This window comes from Strix uralensis, chromosome 16 (genome assembly GCF_047716275.1).
Source record: "Strix uralensis isolate ZFMK-TIS-50842 chromosome 16, bStrUra1, whole genome shotgun sequence".
NCBI lineage: Eukaryota > Metazoa > Chordata > Aves > Strigiformes > Strigidae > Strix > Strix uralensis.
The window spans coordinates 4,027,537-4,043,846 of NC_133987.1; the positions used below are offsets into that span (position 1 = coordinate 4,027,537).

Genomic DNA, 16,310 nt, shown 5'->3' on the forward strand with positions numbered 1-16,310 from the left:
ACCCCAGCTCTCTCCGAGCAGGCAGGGTGACCTTCAACCCACGCAGGAAGGGCCGGGTCCCGAGGGGGGCCGTGGAGCACGCCTGGTTTGGGTTTGTGGCGGCGACTACCTCCTGGTGTCCGGCTTTGATAGGTAAAGAGGGGGACACACACCTGGGCAGGGGTCCCCAAGGGACACTGTGCTCCCCCCATTGTCACCTCCCTGCAGCCGCAGTGAGAGGAGGATCGTCCTGTACCGGGCGCAGGCTCTACCTGAGGGACCCTTGTCCGTCCTTGGCCTCGACGTGGCCCCTTCCACCCTCCTGCCCTTCTATGATGAAGATACCAGTGTTGTTTTCCTCACTGGCAAGGTGATGGTTTGCCCCTCAAAAAAATTGGGGGGCTAACTGCCTACAGCATCCCAACAGTGCAGGGGGACCCTCCATGCATCCCCTGCCAGCTCCCATCTTGCTCCATCCCCAGGGTGACACCAGAGTCTTCCTCTACGAGGTGACACCTGAGCCCCCCTATTTCCTCGAGTGCAACAGCTTCACCTCCAACGAACCCCACAAGGTAAAGGGAGGGCCCACCAGGCCTGCACTGCCAGACCCACGGTAGGCCCCACTCACGCCTCCATCCCATCAGGGCTTCGTATTCCTGCCCAAGACAGCGTGTGAGGTGCGGGAGGTGGAGTTCGCCCGGGCACTGCGCCTCGGGCAGAGCACCCTCGAGCCTGTGGCTTTCCACGTGCCACGCGTCAAGGTAGGTGGAGGGGACCCAGCCGTATTTGGGGTGGTATAGACGATGGGGGAACACCCTCAATGTCCTTCGCACCCGCAGAAGGAGTATTTCCAAGACGATATCTACCCGCCAACCCGCATCTGGTGGGAGCCGGCCCTTGTCGGCAGCGCCTGGCTGGCGGGGGAAGACGGGCAGCAGCATCGCACCAGCCTGCGGCCGGCTGACATGACACCAGGTGGGTGCAGAGGGGCAGGGCGAGGGCCCGGGACCCACGGGGACAGGTGTGGGGGGTGTGTGTCAGCTGTGGGGCAAAGCCCTCCTGCCCCATGGTGACACCGCTCCCCCAGTGAGTGAGGCCCCGAAAGAGGCTCCGGCACGGAAGTTTGTCCCTGCATCCGTGTACCTGGAGGAGAAGTCTGACGAGCAGAAGAAGGAAGAGGTGGGTGCTGGGGCACTCCAGGAGCACCCTGCTGCAGGGCCCGGGCTGGGGGGGCAATGCCCTGGGCCCCACGGCTCTGCCCTGCCTCTCTGCAGCTCCTGAGCGCCATGGTGGCCCGGCTGGGCAACCGGGATGACCCGCTGCCCCAAGACTCCTTCGAGGGGGTGGACGAGGACGAGTGGGTAGGTGCAGGGGCAGAGGGTGACTCGGGGCCGGTCCCGCCCTGCCGTGCCCCTCACCCCCACCGGGCCTCCCGCAGGACTAAGCCGGACCCCGGCACCCCAAGGACCATGCCGGGGGTCCCCGCACCCGCACGGGCCCGGCAGGGATAACGAAGAGGAAGAGGAGAAGGAGGAGGAGGAGGCGCGGCGGGGCCCGGCCCGGCTGAGGGGATGCGCGGCAGGGCCGAGGGCCGCGCCCCACTCCGGGCCGAGCAGCGGCGTTAGGCCCCGTGCCCGCCGCGGGCAGGCCCCGCTATTAAAGCCGCTGCACTTGCACCCGTCTCCTGCCGTGATTCTGGGCCGAGGGGAGGGAGGGTTAACCGGGGACCGGGGCCGGGACACAGACACACACACCCCGCCGACACCGGGCGCAGGCCGCGGCCTGGGCCTGCCCCGCCGCCTGGGCCTCGCCCGCCCCGCGCGCATGCGCAGCGCCGTCCCGCCAGCCACCGGCGGGACCTCCGCGGCGACGCGGCCGCCAGGTGGCGCTGTGACCCCGAGGGAGGGCGCTCCGCTCCGCGCCGCCGCCGTCTCGGTGGCCGCGGCGACCTTCGCTCCCTGACCCCGTGACCGCCGGGGGCGGAAGCGGCGGCGGGGACATGGTGAGAGGGGACGGGGGAGGCGGCGGGGCCGGGCGACAGGGCCCGGGGGTGCAGGGACAGGGCCCGGGGAGGCGGAGGACCGGGATGGGCAGGGCCCGGGGGTGCAGGGACAGGGCCCGGGGAGGCGCAGAATGATGCTGGGCAGGGCCCGGGGCGGGCACAGGGCCCAGGGAGGTGCGAGGAAGCTGGTTTTGGAGGGGTCAGAGCCTGGGGAGAGGGGACAGGACCGGGTGGACCGGGCCACGGCGTGACAGGAGCCAGGGAGGGGCATGGCAGGACCCCGGGGGCACAGGATGGGGCGAGGTGACAGGGCTGGGGAGGGGTGACAGGGCAAAGGACCCGGCTGGGGACAGGGCCCGGTGTGGCTGTGACAGCAGGGTGTCCCCGCAGGCCAAGTACCTGGCACAGATCATCCTGGTGGGGGCCCAGGTGGTCGGACGGGCCTTCATGCGGGCGCTGCGCCAGGAGTTTGCAGGTACGAGCCGAGCTGCTGCCCCTGGCCTGGGGTGCTGCTCCCTGCACAGAGCGTGCCCAGGGGTCTGGGCACCACACGGCGTCCCCACCCCTGCCCGGGGCATGGCTGCACCCCCCTTCCACATCCCCTTCCTCGGGGCACCCCACTGCTCCCTGTCCCCAGGGCCATGCCTGGAGGGGGACGCTTGCCAGGCTTGACACAGGGTGACAGCCAGCACCCACGTCCTGGCACTGGCCTAATGGCGTTTTGGCTCAAACCAGGCTCCCAGCAGCCGTCCCAAGCACCAGCCTGGACCTGGCACCACTGCCAGGCTCCGAGACATCCCGGCAGCCCCAAAGAGCAGAGCAGGATGGTCCTCCGGGACATGGCAGCCCCAGGCCTGCCCTGTCTGCCTCTGCCTGCCTGCAGCCTGGCTCGCTGAGAGCACTGACAGCAAACGGGTGCCCCTTCCCCCCAGTTCCTGCCACTTCCCCAGCACCAGGGACCTCGTCTGGGTGACCCCCACGGGCTGGAGGCAGCGTGAGGAGGGCAGAGGGGTGAAACTGAGAACTGAGCACCTGGGAGCCTGCGGGCTTTGCTGCCCGGCCCCCACCCAAGGCCTGGGGTGTCCCCGGGGGGCAGCACTGGGGGGACTCACGCCCTCGGTGTCTCCGGGCAGCGAGCCGAGCAGCAGCAGACGCGCGAGGGCGCTCAGAGAGGCCCCAGTCGGCCGCTGCCTCCAGGATCATCGGCATCAGCCTCCAGGAAGCTCAGCAGATCCTCAACGTCTCGAACCTCAACCCAGAAGAGATCCAGAAGGTAAAGGCTACCTTGGAGCCAGGGAGAGACGGTGCTGGCAGGGCCCTGCCCTCCCTGTGGATGCTGCCTGGCGTGAGGGTGACGACTGGTCATCGGAGGGAGTGTGGGTGCTGTCCTGCGCCCAGTTAATCTCAGTTTGAGGTTTGCCTGCCCCAGCTGGGGGAGTGTGCCAGCAGGTCGTGGGCATTAGCAGCCTGCCAGGCTTGGCCCCAGCGTTTGCCTGGCCATGCTGGTCAGGGAAGGGGACGTGGGCTCCCTGTAGGTGCCTGACCAGGGGTCTGGGGACCTTCCAGGGGGCCAGACAGAGCCAGCCGTGTCCCCAAGATGGCACTTGTCACCTCCAGCACTGCCACGGGAAATGGGAGGCTGCTGGGGTTCGGGGCTGGGGAGGGTGGAGGAGAGGAATGTGACAGGGAACTTCTCTTTGGCAGAACTATGACCACTTGTTCAAGGTGAATGACAAGTCGGTGGGAGGCTCCTTCTACCTGCAGTCCAAGGTGAGCAAAGGGAGGAGAGGATGGGGGGGCTGCGTTGGCCCCCCACACCTTCTCCTGCCTGGGATTCGGGAGAGGCAGAGCCTGAGTGTCACCACAGTTGGGGAGGGGAGGGGAGGGGAGGGGAGGGGAGGGGAGGGGAGGGGAGGGGAGGGGAGGGGAGGGGAGGGGAGGGGAGGGGGCAGCCCCGTCCCTCCGTGTCACCCCGTCCCCGTGTCCCGCAGGTGGTGAGAGCCAAGGAGCGGCTGGACGAGGAGCTCCGCATCCAAGCCAAGGACGAGAAGGAGAAGGGGTGGAAAGCCGAGACGTGACTCCTGCCACCCCCGCGCCCCGTGTCCCTCACCCTTAACTTATAGGTAGCCAATAAATACCATGTCCGTCAGCACCTGGCCTGGCCGCTCTGCGTCCCGGGGAGGGAGAGGGGACTTGCCCGCCTCTGCCCACTGCCCCGGAGGGGATCAGCCCCTACGAGGGTCTGGGTTTTGCCCTGGCGAGGAGGAGGTGGCTGGGGAAGAAGGGGTGTCCCCGAGGCACTAAGGGCTGCCAGGGCTCAAATGGCACCCGGGGAGGCTGTGGGAGCTATTTTCGTGGTGAGTTCAGATGCTTTTGGCCTGAGCGTGCGGATACCTCTGGCTCCGTACCCCAGGAGTGCCGGGAGCTCTGTGCCACTACCCTTCTCCCACCCCGGGCAGGCAGCCGGGATGGCTCCAGGGTTGGGGCGAGGGACCGTGTGGCTCGTCCCGGGGCTTCACCGGTGCCGGGGCTGCCCGACCAGGAGCGTGGGGACCCGCTGGGGCACTGGGCAGAGCCAGCTGTGCCCCCGCGATTGTGCCCTTCACCTCCAGCACCCCTCTGCCCCCACCGTGGGCTCCTCACCGCCATCACCACAGTCACGGACTGAAACAGGAACTTACTTCAACTTCACTTTATTGTTTTCTTAATAAACTTCCTCTCCCCTGGAGGAATATAGTGTTATAGTCGTTAGCTTATCTCTTACTTCTGCAGTCCTTAAACGCTATGCTAACAGCGATGGAGCCCAACAGGAGGAAAATAAAAACAACCCAGAAACTACGATAGAAAGGCACTTCGAGACCGTTAAAATACTGATGTCCTGGAATGTGCAACAACAAACCGACAAAGGAGCGAGGAGACGTACACCGTACACCGGCCGGGGCGGCCTGGTCGATGGCCCGCGGCCATGCTGGGGCTGTGGCAGCGCCGGGTGGCCGCCGCGCCCCGGCCCCAGGAGGGTGAGGGCAGGGAGACCGGCTCCCCGCGGGGCGCGTGCGGCCGGGGGCTCCTTCCAACGGGGAGGGGGCAGGATGGGGGAGACCCCCCCACACACACACCGGTTTGGAGAAAGCCATAGGCGGGAGTCCTGCCTGGCAGCAGGAGGTACGCGGGACCCCCCGCGTGTGCCAGGGGGGGCTCCGAGCGCTGCCCGCGCAGAGGCCAGGCATGCTGCCCGCTCCTGGCACTGCGGCAGCATCCTGCCCGCCCCAACGCTGCCCCGTGCCCGGGGGGGCTCATCGGGGAACCTCGCTGGGGGGGCGGTGTGTCCCGAGGAGCGGGTGCCCCGCCAGCCGGTGCCAACGCCCGAGTCCTGCCCGCGCTGCCTGCTGCCTGCATGCGCTCGCGGTACATGGTTAGGTATGAACGTAGTAGCTAAACAGGGTGGCTCTGCCCCGGCGCGGAGCCGGCGCGGCGAGCGGCACACGCGGCCGTGTGCCTTGTCACGGGGAGGGCCGGGGAGGCGGCGGGGGACGAGGGCGGCCGCGGAGCGGGAGGGATGCGGGCGGGCACCGGGCCGGCGTGTGCCCAGCCAGCTGGGCCCGGCACAGACGTGCCGTGGCCGCGGCGCTGCCCGCAGCCGTGCCGGCCAGGCGGGGTTGGACGGCACGGCCAGGCACAGCTCGGGGCTGCGGGAGCGGTTGGTCCCCAAGCTGTCACCCCGCTGTCTCTGCGGTGGGAGGCCGGGGGCTGCGGCACCCCACGCCAGCACTGGCGGTGCCGAGGCCTCGGGCAGGGAGACGCCGAGTCGGCGGCAGCAGATGAGCCCAAGCGGGACCCTGTCAGAGCAGGGGGCTGGTCGAGAAATAAATAGCGGCGTATCCGGCTGCCCAGGCTAGGGGGGGTGCAGGGGGACCCCCCGTGCCCTCGCCTGCCCCAGGGCTGCCCCCGGCACGGGGTCGCAGCCAGCTCCAGCCGCCGAGGGATTATTGCTTTTCTCAGAAGAGTCCGTTCTTCTTTCGTGACGGTTAAAAGCACGAGCAAGGCCCTGCGGGGGGCTGCGGGGGGAAGGAGGGGGCGATGCCCCCCCATCCCCAGGGAGCGGGATCTGCCCGCCAGGCCGGCAGCCGGCCCCGGGCATCGTCGGGCCCCTCAATTCACGGCGGCGGGTTTGAGCAGCAGGGAGCCGGGGGGGATGAGCACCCAGCCTGGCGGCAGCGCCTCGGGGCTGCCCCCCGAGCTCACGCCCGCCGAGAGGTCGAGCACGGCCCCCGGCAGCAGCGCCAGGCTCTCAGGGGGGGCCCGCGGCCGCCCCAGCTCCGTCCTTTCGCCCCTCTCCTTCCGGCTCTCCAGCCCCTTGCCCACCTTGGGCGGTCGCCCCTCAGCCCCGCTGCCCTTCTCCCCCTCGGCCTTGGCCCCGCCGGCCAGCAGCGACATGACAGGCAGGCCCAGCCCTGCCGCGAAGGGCGAGGGCAGCAACGGGCTCTTGGCCAAGTTCAAGGGGCCTCCGTTGAGGGGCAGGATGGGGCCGGGCAGGGCGCCGGCAGCCCCGCAGCCCAAGGCGCTGAGGTCGAGCGGTGCCGGTGCCAAAGGGATGGGCAACGCCGGCAGCCCCGGGGGAGCGAAGAGGGCGGCGGGGTTGGGGATCACAAGCTGCGCCCCATTAACGTAGGGCACCTCTGCCGAACCCAGGGGCGTTTTGGGAGGCGGGTGGACCTTGAGCATCTCCGGGTGCTCGGGGGAGACAAAATGGCCGTGGGCTTTGATGTGCTTGCGGAGGGAGCTGGGGTCGGTGTAGCGCTTGTGGCAGCCCGGCATCTTGCAGGAGTAGGGCTTCTCCACGTAGTGGGTGCGGGTGTGCTTGAAGCGGTCGCTGGAGTTGGAGTAACGCTTGTTGCAGCCTTCGTAGGGGCAGATGTAGGGCTTCTCGCCTGCGGGACGGCACAGCGCCGGGTCTGCCGGGGGGCACGGCCGGGTCTGCCGCGTCCCCGGCGTCCGTGTCCCGTCCTCCCCCCCCCCGCCATGAGCCTCCCCGCTCCCCCCCCCGCAGCGAGCGCGGTGGCCGGCGCTGACCTGTGTGTGAGCGGTTGTGGATTTTCAGGTTCTCCAGGCGGGAGAAGCTCTTGTTGCAGGTGGGGCAGCGATGCGGCTTCTCGTTGGTGTGTGTCCGGATGTGGATCAGCATCTTGTACCTGCCAGGGTCGGGGGGCTGTCAGAGGGGGTCAGCCCCGGCCCCCAGGCCATCTCCTTGGCCCTGTGCCCTGGCTGTGGGGTGGGGGGACAGGGACAGATGTCCTGTCCGGTCATTCAACCCCCCCCAGGACCTTGCACCCCATGCTGAAGACCTCCCCCTGCACAGCCCCCAGTGTGGGGCTCCTGTTTCCTCACAGTGACTCAGAGCAGCCCCCCAGGGAGCGTGGAGCCCCCCCGCTGGTGCCTGGAGTCCCCCCCGCCCACCTGGCATTGAAGCCCCTGCCGTGGCGGGCGCAGCCCTCCCAGTGGCAGCAGTACCCCGCGTCCTTCTCGGGTTTGACATGGAAGTCATTGACGTGGTCCACCAGGTCTTGCAGGAGGTCAAAGAACTGGTTGCACTGTGGGCAGGAGGCTGGGGGTGAGGGGGCACGGCAGGGTAGGCACAGGGGGGGCCAGGACCCCCACCAGGGCCAGCCCCTGTCCCTCCTGCTCGCCCCAGCTCCCACCCATACCCCATGTGCAGCACCACCAGCATCTGGGGAGATGGACATGGCCCTTTGTATGATCCCTCAGCCCCACATCACGCCCCCAGCATCTCTGCACAGCCCCCAACTCCCCATCACCCCCCTCCAGCCCTAAACTGTCCCTGCTTGCCCCCCCAGCCCCACATCCCCCCCACAAAGCTCTGCCATGGCCTTCCAGCCCCATATCCCCACCCCCAGCCCCAAAATGCCCCTGTGTGCCCCCATGCCCCCCCCCCCCATCCTCTCAATGCCCTTACATGGTCTCCCAGCCCCCCATCACCATCCCCAGCCCCATAACCCCCCAGCCCCCCATTGCTCCCCCAGCCCTCCCTGCTGACCTTGGACCAGCGGCAGACGAGCTGCTTGGGCAGGGGCAGCTCAGGGGGGAGGCGCTTCTCCTTGCTGGGGGGCAGGAAGGCAGCGGGGGGCAGGTGCAGGGCCCCTCCCGCTCCCAGTGGCAGGAAGAACTGGAAGGAGCTGGGGAGGCCGTCGATGTAGCGCAGGGACTGGAAATCCTGGAGCAGAGCCCAGGGCGGGCGGTGGGGGATGGGGCCAAGTCAGATGGAGACTCCCAGAGACCCCATAGCCCCCCCCCGAACACCCCACTGCCCCCCAGAAGCCACCCTGGGGGTGCTGCTGGGGTCAGGGGGCATGGGGGGGTGAAGAGGGGGGGCAGGCGGGACATTGACCCCAGGGTGTGTGTACACACTGGGGACTGTGTCACCAGCAGCACCGGGCACGCGGCCGAGGTCGGGAGCAGCATCCCAGGCACAGTCCCCTTTGCTGGGGACACCTCACGGGGGGCACACGGCCATACTTACGTGGGGGGTGAGAGGGCCGGGCAGGTCCCCGCTGCCCTGGCGCTCGGGGGAGAGCGAGGCGCTGCCGGCCGGAGACTCCCCACCGGAGCGGGGCGAGAGGCTGAGGTCCACCACCGGCATGGCCGGGAAGCGCCCGTCCCGCGGCTCCACCAGCCTGGAGTGTGCCAGGAGGCCGGGGGACGGTGAGGCCGGCACAGCCCGCCGACCCCCCCGGCTCCCCCCTCGGCCATCCCCGGCCGGCGGGGTGTCCGGGCGCTGGGCACCGCGGGGCCGGGGGCCGGGGGGACCCCGCTTCTCCCGGGCGGCTCGCAGCTTGGAGATGCTCAGCTTGAGGTCCAGCGGCTCCTCCAGCGAATGCATGGTGCCAGCGCGGGCGCTGCGGGGGACACGCGGGGGTCACTGCAGGGGTGGGGGGCACCGCTGCCACCCGAAGCATCGCCCCAGCCCGGCCCCGCGGCGATGCCCCGTCCCTGCTCCGGGCCGGAGGCCGAGCGGGTGCCGACGGCCGCGGTGCTGGCACGGGGACCGTGCCGTCCCTTCCAGCCACCCTGCCGCGGCCCCCTCCCGGGCGGGCAAAGGGCAGGGCACGGCATCGGGGGCCCCCCCACCGGCCCCCGCGGCCCCTCGGTGTCCCCAGCGTGTCCTCTCCGTGTCGCCAACCCCCGGGGGCTGGCACAGCCCCTTGGCCGACTACCAAGCCTTGCCGGGGATTGCCAAATCCCCCGGGCACCCGCGGTGTCCCCGTTCTGCCCCCCCCCCCCCCGTCCGTCGGTCTGTCCATCCCCACGGGCCTGCCCCAGCGAGGCCTTTCCCAGCGGCAGAGGAGGGCGGTGGCGGCCACCAGCCCGGCGGTGACCCGGGCGGCCGAGCCCGCTGGCCCCAGCCCCGGAGGCGGCAGAGCTTCCTCCCCCGCCGGGGCCCCTTCCCCGCCGGCCAACGTCGCTGCCTGCCGGGGCCGGGCAGGGGCTGCCTGCCGCTCGGCACGGCACGGCCGCTGCCTGCAAGCACCCCCCCACTTCCCAGGACATGGTGGGGGACCCCAACCCCCCCACACCACTGTCCCCAGGCTGACAGCTCCGCAGTGCCAGGCCACCCCCCCATCCCCACCCCTGTCTCCTCACCAAAACTGCCGCCCCCACGGTTCGGCCGCCACACATCTGGCAGGAGGCTGAGAACGGGCAGCTCAGTGCAGGAGTGAGCGCCCGAGCCTGACCCGCGGCAGCACCGAGCCGGTCCCCTGGCTGTGCCCCCCCCCCCCCGGGGCCACCCGCATCGCCCGGGGCAGGGTGGGGGTGGCCGAGGGGCCATGTCGGGGGGCACGGCGCACCCAGCACACGTGGCAGCGGGGGCCCCCCCATCCCCACCCCACCCCGCCCCGGGGGGCCCGGCCCCCGCCCTGCCCTGCCGGCAGGGCCCCCCTGCGCTGGCGGGGGTCCAGCCCGGCTCAGACGCTGAGGAATGCGGAGGAGCCGCGGGGGGCGTGGGGCCCGGCCGGCGGGGCGGGGGACCCCCCGCCTGCACCCCCCCACGGCAGCAGTGCCCCCGTCCTGGCCGTGGGGCCGGCCCCATGGGGGGTCCCTGTCCCAAGCTCCCATGGTGAGAGGAGCTGCCCCATAGCAGGCTCCCCTGCCCTGCGGGGGGGGGACATCTCCCTAAGCCCCCCGTGGCCATGTGGCCTGCCCCATAGCGGGGTGTCCCTCCTCTCCAATGGGGGGTCCTTGCCTGAGACTCCACCCCCTCCCATAGCTGTGGGGCCTGCCCCACAGCAGGACCCCATCCCTTGTGGCAGAGCCACCCTCCTGAGCCCCCACGGCCACGCGGCCTGCCCCACAGCAGGGTCCCTGCCCCCCAGGGGGTCCTCACCCTGCGCCCCACAGCAGGGCCAGCCCCGTAGGGGGTCCTTGCCTCAAGCCCCCCATGGTTCTTGGGCTCCAGCCACCCCCCATGTCCCGCACAGCCTGGTGGCACAGCTCGAGGACAGACGGACGGGCGGCAGGACCCCACAGCTGGGATGTCAGAGCGGGACCCCAGCCGAGGAAGCGGGACAGAGCCCCGGCAGCCCCCCACACCCCCCAGAGACGGGGGTCCCGGGGGGGGGGGGGCCGGGCAAGGCGTCAGGGCTGGTCCCGCCATGGTGGCCGCGTCCCCACATCCCCAGGGTCCGGAGCTTGGGGGGGTCCCGGGGCGGGCGGTGCCGGGCGGGGGCACCGCGGCCAGGGTGGGTGGGGAAGGGGCCTCCAGCCGGTGACGCCGCGGCTCCCGCGCGGCCGCGGGCAGTTGCCAAACCACGCGGCCCCGCCGCCGCCGGCGCTGCTGGGAACCGGCCCCGCTCGCAGCCGGGGCGCCGTGGGGGCCCTGCTGGGATGGGGACGGGGACGAGCTCCGCGGTGGCTTGGCCGGACGCCCCCGCTGCCCCAGCACCTGCGGCCCCCGCGCGAGGCCCCTGCCTGCTCCTGCCTGCTCACCCCCCCCCAAAGGCCTCTCCTGCCCGCGCCAGGCGCTGCCAGCCCAGCCCGGCCCAGCTTCCCCTCCGGCCGCCCAGCGAGCCCCCCCCCGCCGCGCCAGTTCAAACCAGTCCGGCGCGGCGCTGGGCCCAGGGGCTTCCCAGTCCGGGTGGGGGCTGCTGGGATGAAGCCCGGGTGTGGGGGGAGCCCCCCCCAGCTCCGCCAGCCAGGCTGGGGTCCCCCCGGCCCCCCACGCTGCCCAGTCTGCTGGCGTGGCTGGGGGACCCGGGGTGACCCTGGTGCAGCCGGCGGGGTGCCAGCTCTCCGGGCCACCCCGCTGCTGGCATGGCCGGGGTGTCCCCCCCCCCCTCACCCCGGCCCCAGCTGCAGCACAAAACCCGCCAGGAATAGCGCGGGCGCGGGGGGGGGGCGGGGGGGTGGGGTGCCGCGGGGCAGAGACTTCCCGGCGGCACAGTGGGCTCGGGGATGGTGGCAGCGAGGGACACCTACACCGGGCCCACGACGCCCCAGGAGGGGACAGTGACCCTGGGGCTTGGCGAGCTGGGAGCGGTGCCAGCGCTGCGGGCAGGCAGGCAGGGCACAGCCCCCCCCCCCCCCCCCGCGGCGGCTCGGCGCTGCCGGCACTTGGCAGGGCTGGCACCGCCGCGAGGCCCGGGCAGCCCCTGGAGCCCCCCACGCCGGGGTGGCAGGGGTGGGCTGGCAGGATCTGGCCCTGCTCCCTGGGTCATTGTCCCCAGGGCTGCTGGCAGGACACGGGCCACTGTGGGACCCGCCATCCCTTCTAGTCCCGGTGCGGACGGTGCTGGCACTGCTGCTCCTCACCGGAGCCCACGGGTGCCCGCCGGGGCTGGGAGGGGGGCCATGTCCTGCTGGTGGCTCCAGCTTGTCACTGTCCCCCCCGGCACCCACCGTCCCACACTGCCCAGGCAGATGGCAGCCCCCAGAGGTGTCCCCAGGAGTGGCCGTGGCCCTGGTCCCCGAGCTGAGGCCAGTGCCATGGTCCCCCCCTTCCCAGGCGCGTGGTGGCTGTGGGGACCCCGGCGGGGGGCTGAGACCAGCCCCCTCCCCTGGGAACAGCCCCACGGCGGTGCCACCAGCAGCACGCACCCTGCCACCTCCGCCTGGGGACACGGCCGGACCACGCGGGGACAGGAGCAGGGCTGGTCCCCAGCCACGCAGAGGATCAGACCCTCGGGCACGGCAGCAGCATGGGCCCGGGGGGGGGGACATGGGGACCCCGGGTTAGGGGATGTGGTCACAGCAGGGTGACACAAAGGCGTGGGGAAGGGGAGGTGGCTGCTCGCAAAGGGGTTTCTCCATGCGGGGCAGGGGACGAGCCCCTGCAGCAGTGCCCGGGGACAATTTGTGTGGCAGCCCTTGGCCCCCACTGCTGGCACCTCAGGGTGGGGGTCACCCCGGCTGGACCCCCCCAAACCCCCCCCATGCTGGCACAGCCAGGGCTTGGCCACCCCACACCTCAGCCCCACGAGGCCACAGGACTGGCAGCCCCCCCGTGATGGGGACGGGGGGTGACCAGTGGCTGATGGCCAAAGCCACCCCTTTGCCCTCCCCACACTGTGGGGACACTGGTGGGTCCGCGGGGGTGGCTGCGGCCAGGCAGAGCCACCAAGCACGTCCCCGCCGCAGCCCCCGCCCCACGGCCAAGGTCAGGACACCCGCCCTGGGTGCGGGGGGACAGTGGGTGACGGCCACCCCCCTGGCACCCTTCGGGCAGTGGGGGGGTCCCCTCTCTTCACACCCCCGGCACCCACCCTGTGTCCCCCCCGGGGAGCCCCGTGTTCCCACCGCCTCCCCCCTTCCCCCCCCGCAGTGCCCCGGGGCTGCAGCGGGGCCACGTCCCCCCCGTCCCCCCCCAACCGCTCCCCACAGCGGGGGGGCCTGCAGGTGCCGAGCCAAGGGACCCCCCCGCACCCCGCACCCCCCGGGGCAGGCTCCCGCAGCTCCCGCGGGGCGGGGAAGGGGCTTCTCGGGAGGGTGTACCCCCCCCCCCGCCGGTGGCAGCATCCTCCCCCTCCTTCTCCTCCTCCAGCCCCCCTTCCCCCCCCCCCCCGCGGGCGCGGCGGCGCGACAAAGCGCCGGTCCCCGGTGCGCGACCGTACCTGCGGCGGGGGCTCAGCGCCGGCGGCGGGCGGGGAGCGGGGCGGGGAGCGGGGCTTGGCGGAGCGGGCCCCCCCGCTGCCGGGCCGCCGGGCCGCTCCGCCACATCTGCAGGGGCTGGGGGCGGGGGCGGCGGCGGGGCTCTGCCCCCCCCCTCCCCGGTCCCCCGGGCGGCGGCGGCGGAGGGCGGCGGCGGGGCGGGGGCTCTGCCCGCCGTGATTTATGGCCGCCCCGCACCGACCGGCCCGGCCCCGGCTGCGGGCGGGAGCTGGGCGGGGGCCGGGGCCGGCCCCTCCCCGCCGCGGGGGGCACCGGGGGGCACGGCGGGGGGGCACCGGGGAGCGAGGGAGCGGGGGGGAGCCCCGCCCCGTGGGGGGGGGACACGCACGGACACGGGGGGACACCCCCCACTCCACCCCCCGCGCAAGGTCACCCCGGCGCTGCGGCAGAGCCGAGCGCCCCCCCCTCCTCGCCCCGGGTGTGTCCGTGTCCCCCCCCCGGGGACGTGGCGGGGCGGGGGCGGGGGGACCCCCGGCGGCGGCGGCGCAGGAAGCGGGGGCGGCGCCCACCGGAGCGGCCTCTTCCCCCCCCCCCCCCCCCTCCGCACCGGGGCCGGCGGGAGGGGGGGTGGGGGTCACACCGGAGGGGGGGGGGGGGATCCCCCTCCCCGCAGGAGCGGCGCCGCCCGCCCGCCGCGTGACGTCACAGAGCGCAGCTGGCGTCACGCCTGGCGGGGGCCTCCGCATGACGTCACCCCCGGGGGGGTTGTCCCGGGGCGCCGGGGCCGCGGCTCCTTCCGGCGGCAGGATGTGGCGGGGCCGGCCCGGATGCTGCAGCCTCACCGGGGGGGGGGAACTCCCTCCCCGGGGCCCGCGGGGGGGACACACACTGGCCCACGCGGGTGGCCGGGGGCACGCCCCACCTGTGGGGATTTTGCGGGGGAGGGGGGGGGCACAGCTGCTGTGTCCTCAACAGCCCCGCCACAAAAGGGGAGGGGACACGGGGGGGGGGGGGGGTAGCACTGTCCCACGCCGTTGTCTGAAGTCACACCCCACCCGTGGGGTTTTTTTGGGGCGGGGTGGGCCCACTCCTGCCACAAAATGGGAGGGCACGGGGGGGGGCAGCACTCTGTCGCGCGGGTGTTGAAGCCACACCCCACCCGTGGTTTTTTTGAGGGGGGGGAGCTGCTGTGTCCCCAGCAGTGACCCCTTCCTCCCTAGGCTGGTGGCTGGGGGCGGGGTGAACCCCGATGTCCCTGCCCCCCCCAAAAACGGAAACGGGCTGAGCTGTGTCTTGGGGGACTGTGAGCGGGGGGGGATCTTCAATGCCACCCACAGTGGTGGCCCGGGGGGGGACGGGCACATGTAGCGTTGCCAGGGTGGCACAGTGGCCCCGGCCTGGCCTCCCTTCGGGCCCCCCCGTCACCGGCCACCAATGTCACCCCACTCCCCCCATCCCAAAGTCCTCCCAGCTTTGGGGCGCGGACCCCCCACCCTAGGGACACCCCTGTCCCCTGCCGCAGGCAGGCAGGGGCAGCTGCCAGTGTGGTTTCGGGGACCCCTTGGGCTGCTTGGCCAGGTGTGGGGTGCTCTTGGGGTGGGGGGGGGGGCACGGCAGAGGGCGGGGGTCCCTTCACCCCCCCCCCCCAGCCCCTGACTGCGGCCAACTGCCCGTGGAGCAGCCAGGAGATGGGTGGCCTGGGCAGATCCCTGCCGGAGCACTGGCTGCCAGCCTGGGGGGGGCACAGTGGGGGGACACGGGTGTCCCCATGCCATGGGGGGACCCCGCAGCCCCCCCCCCCCCCCTGCAGCGAGGCCTCCCGCGGAGGGATGGGCAGGGGGCCCACAGGGACCGGGACAGGCAGGGACCAGGCAGAACCTGTCCTGCCAGCTCCGGAGCGGGGCTGGGCTGGGGGGCTCGGCAGGGGGGGGGGCACCCACCCTGCTCTGCAGGGCCGGATCCCGCCCACCCGCGGTGCCAGGCCAGCTCCAGGCCCCCCCGTGCCCTTGGTGGCTTGCTGTGGCCCCACGCCGGTGGCCCCAGCTGGCTTCGGCCCCATGCAGGCAGTGCTGGGGGGGTTCACCCAGGGGGAAGCAGGGATGGAGCAGCCCCCCCACAGGGCCCGGGGGTCCCCGAGGTCCCGCATGGCCCCTGCCAGCCCCCAACCCCCCCACCAACCACGTGGCTGCTGTCCCCCCCCAAACCCCTGAGGCCCCAGGCTGCTGTGAGCCCCATGGCCCCTGCCAGCCCCCAAAGCCTCTTGTGACCCCCCCCACCCCAGCCCCTGGCAGCCCTCTGAGCCCCCTGACAGGCCCGTGTCGTGTCCCCCCCCCCCAAGCACCCCCATACGGCAGGGCCAGGCTCCGTGGCAGCTGTGGGGCTCAGCCGTGGGGCAGAGGAGGGGGTGCAGCACCCCGGGGGAGCGGGGGCTGCCGGGCCCTGCTGGGGACAGGGATGGGCTGGGATCAGATGGGATCAGATGGGATAGAACAGGATGGGACAGGGATAGAAGAGGCCAGGATGGGGTAGGGTAGGATGGGCTGGGACAAGATGGGATGGAGGTAGGATAGGATAGGATAGGATAGGATAGGATAGGATAGGATAGGATAGGATAGGATAGGATAGGATAGGATAGGATTAGATGAGGTTGGACAGGGTGGAACAGGATGGGATGGGGTCAGGATAGGATAGGATAGGATAGGATAGGATAGGATAGGATAGGATAGGATAGGATAGGATAGGGATAAGGCAGGATGAGATGGGACAGGATAGGGATAAGGCAGGACAGCATGGGAATAGGACAGGGTGGAATGGGCTGGGACAGGATCAGCTAAGGTTGGACAGGATGGGATGGGATGGGATGGGATGGGATGGGATGGGATGGGATGGGATGGGATGGGATGGGATGGAGACAGGACAGGACAGGACAGGATGGGATAAGGATGGGATCAGAACAAGACAGGTGAGGATAGGATGGGATAAGATAAGATGGGACGGGATAAGATGGGATAGGATAGGCTCAGATGAGGACAGGTCAGGATGGGATGGGGTCAAGACAGGATGGGATAGGATGGGATGGGATGGGGACAAGACGGGAAGGGAAGGGAAGGGAAGGGAAGGGAAGGGAAGGGAAGGGAAGGGAAGGGAAGGGAAGGGAAGGGAAGGGAAGGGGCTAGGGCAGGATCAGATGGGAATTGAACATGATGGGATA

At 71.6% G+C, this 16,310-nt stretch overlaps 3 protein-coding genes across 7 annotated transcripts in view; 2 read left to right on the plus strand and 1 right to left on the minus strand.

The window, feature by feature from the left end:
* Positions 1 to 1,655, plus strand: part of CORO7 (coronin 7) — a 38,371-nt gene extending 36,716 nt beyond the window's left edge. For all 4 annotated transcript variants that reach the window (XM_074885492.1, XM_074885491.1, XM_074885493.1 and 1 more), the window contains 8 exons: positions 47 to 132; positions 208 to 349; positions 462 to 551; positions 624 to 740; positions 819 to 954; positions 1,067 to 1,158; positions 1,254 to 1,340; positions 1,418 to 1,655. In XM_074885492.1, coding sequence (XP_074741593.1) covers positions 47 to 132; positions 208 to 349; positions 462 to 551; positions 624 to 740; positions 819 to 954; positions 1,067 to 1,158; positions 1,254 to 1,340; positions 1,418 to 1,423 — 756 coding nt within the window. In that variant the 3' untranslated portion in view covers positions 1,424 to 1,655. The remainder of the gene's footprint in view (positions 1 to 46; positions 133 to 207; positions 350 to 461; positions 552 to 623; positions 741 to 818; positions 955 to 1,066; positions 1,159 to 1,253; positions 1,341 to 1,417) is intronic.
* A 275-nt stretch (positions 1,656 to 1,930) lies between these two features.
* On the plus strand, positions 1,931 to 4,130 carry PAM16 (presequence translocase associated motor 16). The gene is made up of 5 exons (XM_074885500.1): positions 1,931 to 1,981; positions 2,372 to 2,456; positions 3,115 to 3,254; positions 3,686 to 3,751; positions 3,973 to 4,130. The coding sequence occupies exons 1-5, from the start codon at positions 1,979 to 1,981 to the stop codon at positions 4,057 to 4,059; spliced, it is 381 nt and encodes a 126-aa protein (XP_074741601.1). The 5' UTR covers positions 1,931 to 1,978; the 3' UTR covers positions 4,060 to 4,130.
* Positions 4,131 to 4,658: 528 nt separating this feature from the next.
* On the minus strand, positions 4,659 to 13,300 carry GLIS2 (GLIS family zinc finger 2). 2 transcript variants are annotated; one of them, XM_074885497.1, is made up of 6 exons: positions 13,102 to 13,300; positions 8,517 to 8,892; positions 8,034 to 8,210; positions 7,436 to 7,569; positions 7,052 to 7,170; positions 4,659 to 6,909 (listed from the first exon to the last, which is right to left on the minus strand). In XM_074885497.1, exons 2-6 carry the CDS (start codon positions 8,874 to 8,876, stop codon positions 6,131 to 6,133), a joined length of 1,569 nt encoding a protein of 522 aa, XP_074741598.1. In that variant the 5' UTR covers positions 8,877 to 8,892; positions 13,102 to 13,300; the 3' UTR covers positions 4,659 to 6,130. The 2 variants fall into 2 exon arrangements, with proteins under 2 accessions (XP_074741598.1, XP_074741599.1); XM_074885498.1 differs by lacking the exon at positions 13,102 to 13,300 and adding an exon at positions 9,638 to 9,792.
* Between the last annotated feature and the right edge of the window lie 3,010 nt (positions 13,301 to 16,310).

Excerpts from the sequence above, each read along its gene's own strand:
- PAM16 (XM_074885500.1), top strand. Across the intron at positions 3,255-3,685 it reads ACCCAGAAGAGATCCAGAAG|AACTATGACCACTTGTTCAA; the intron begins GTAAAGGCTACC and ends TCTCTTTGGCAG. Across the intron at positions 3,752-3,972 it reads CCTTCTACCTGCAGTCCAAG|GTGGTGAGAGCCAAGGAGCG; the intron begins GTGAGCAAAGGG and ends CGTGTCCCGCAG.
- GLIS2 (XM_074885497.1), bottom strand. The coding sequence starts at position 8,876 with ATGCATTCGCTGGAGGAGCCGCTGGACCTCAAGCTGAGCATCTCCAAG. Across the intron at positions 8,211-8,516 it reads CCGGCCCTCTCACCCCCCAC|GATTTCCAGTCCCTGCGCTA; the intron begins GTAAGTATGGCC and ends GCTCTGCTCCAG. Across the intron at positions 7,570-8,033 it reads TCGTCTGCCGCTGGTCCAAG|TGCAACCAGTTCTTTGACCT; the intron begins GTCAGCAGGGAG and ends TCCTGCCCACAG.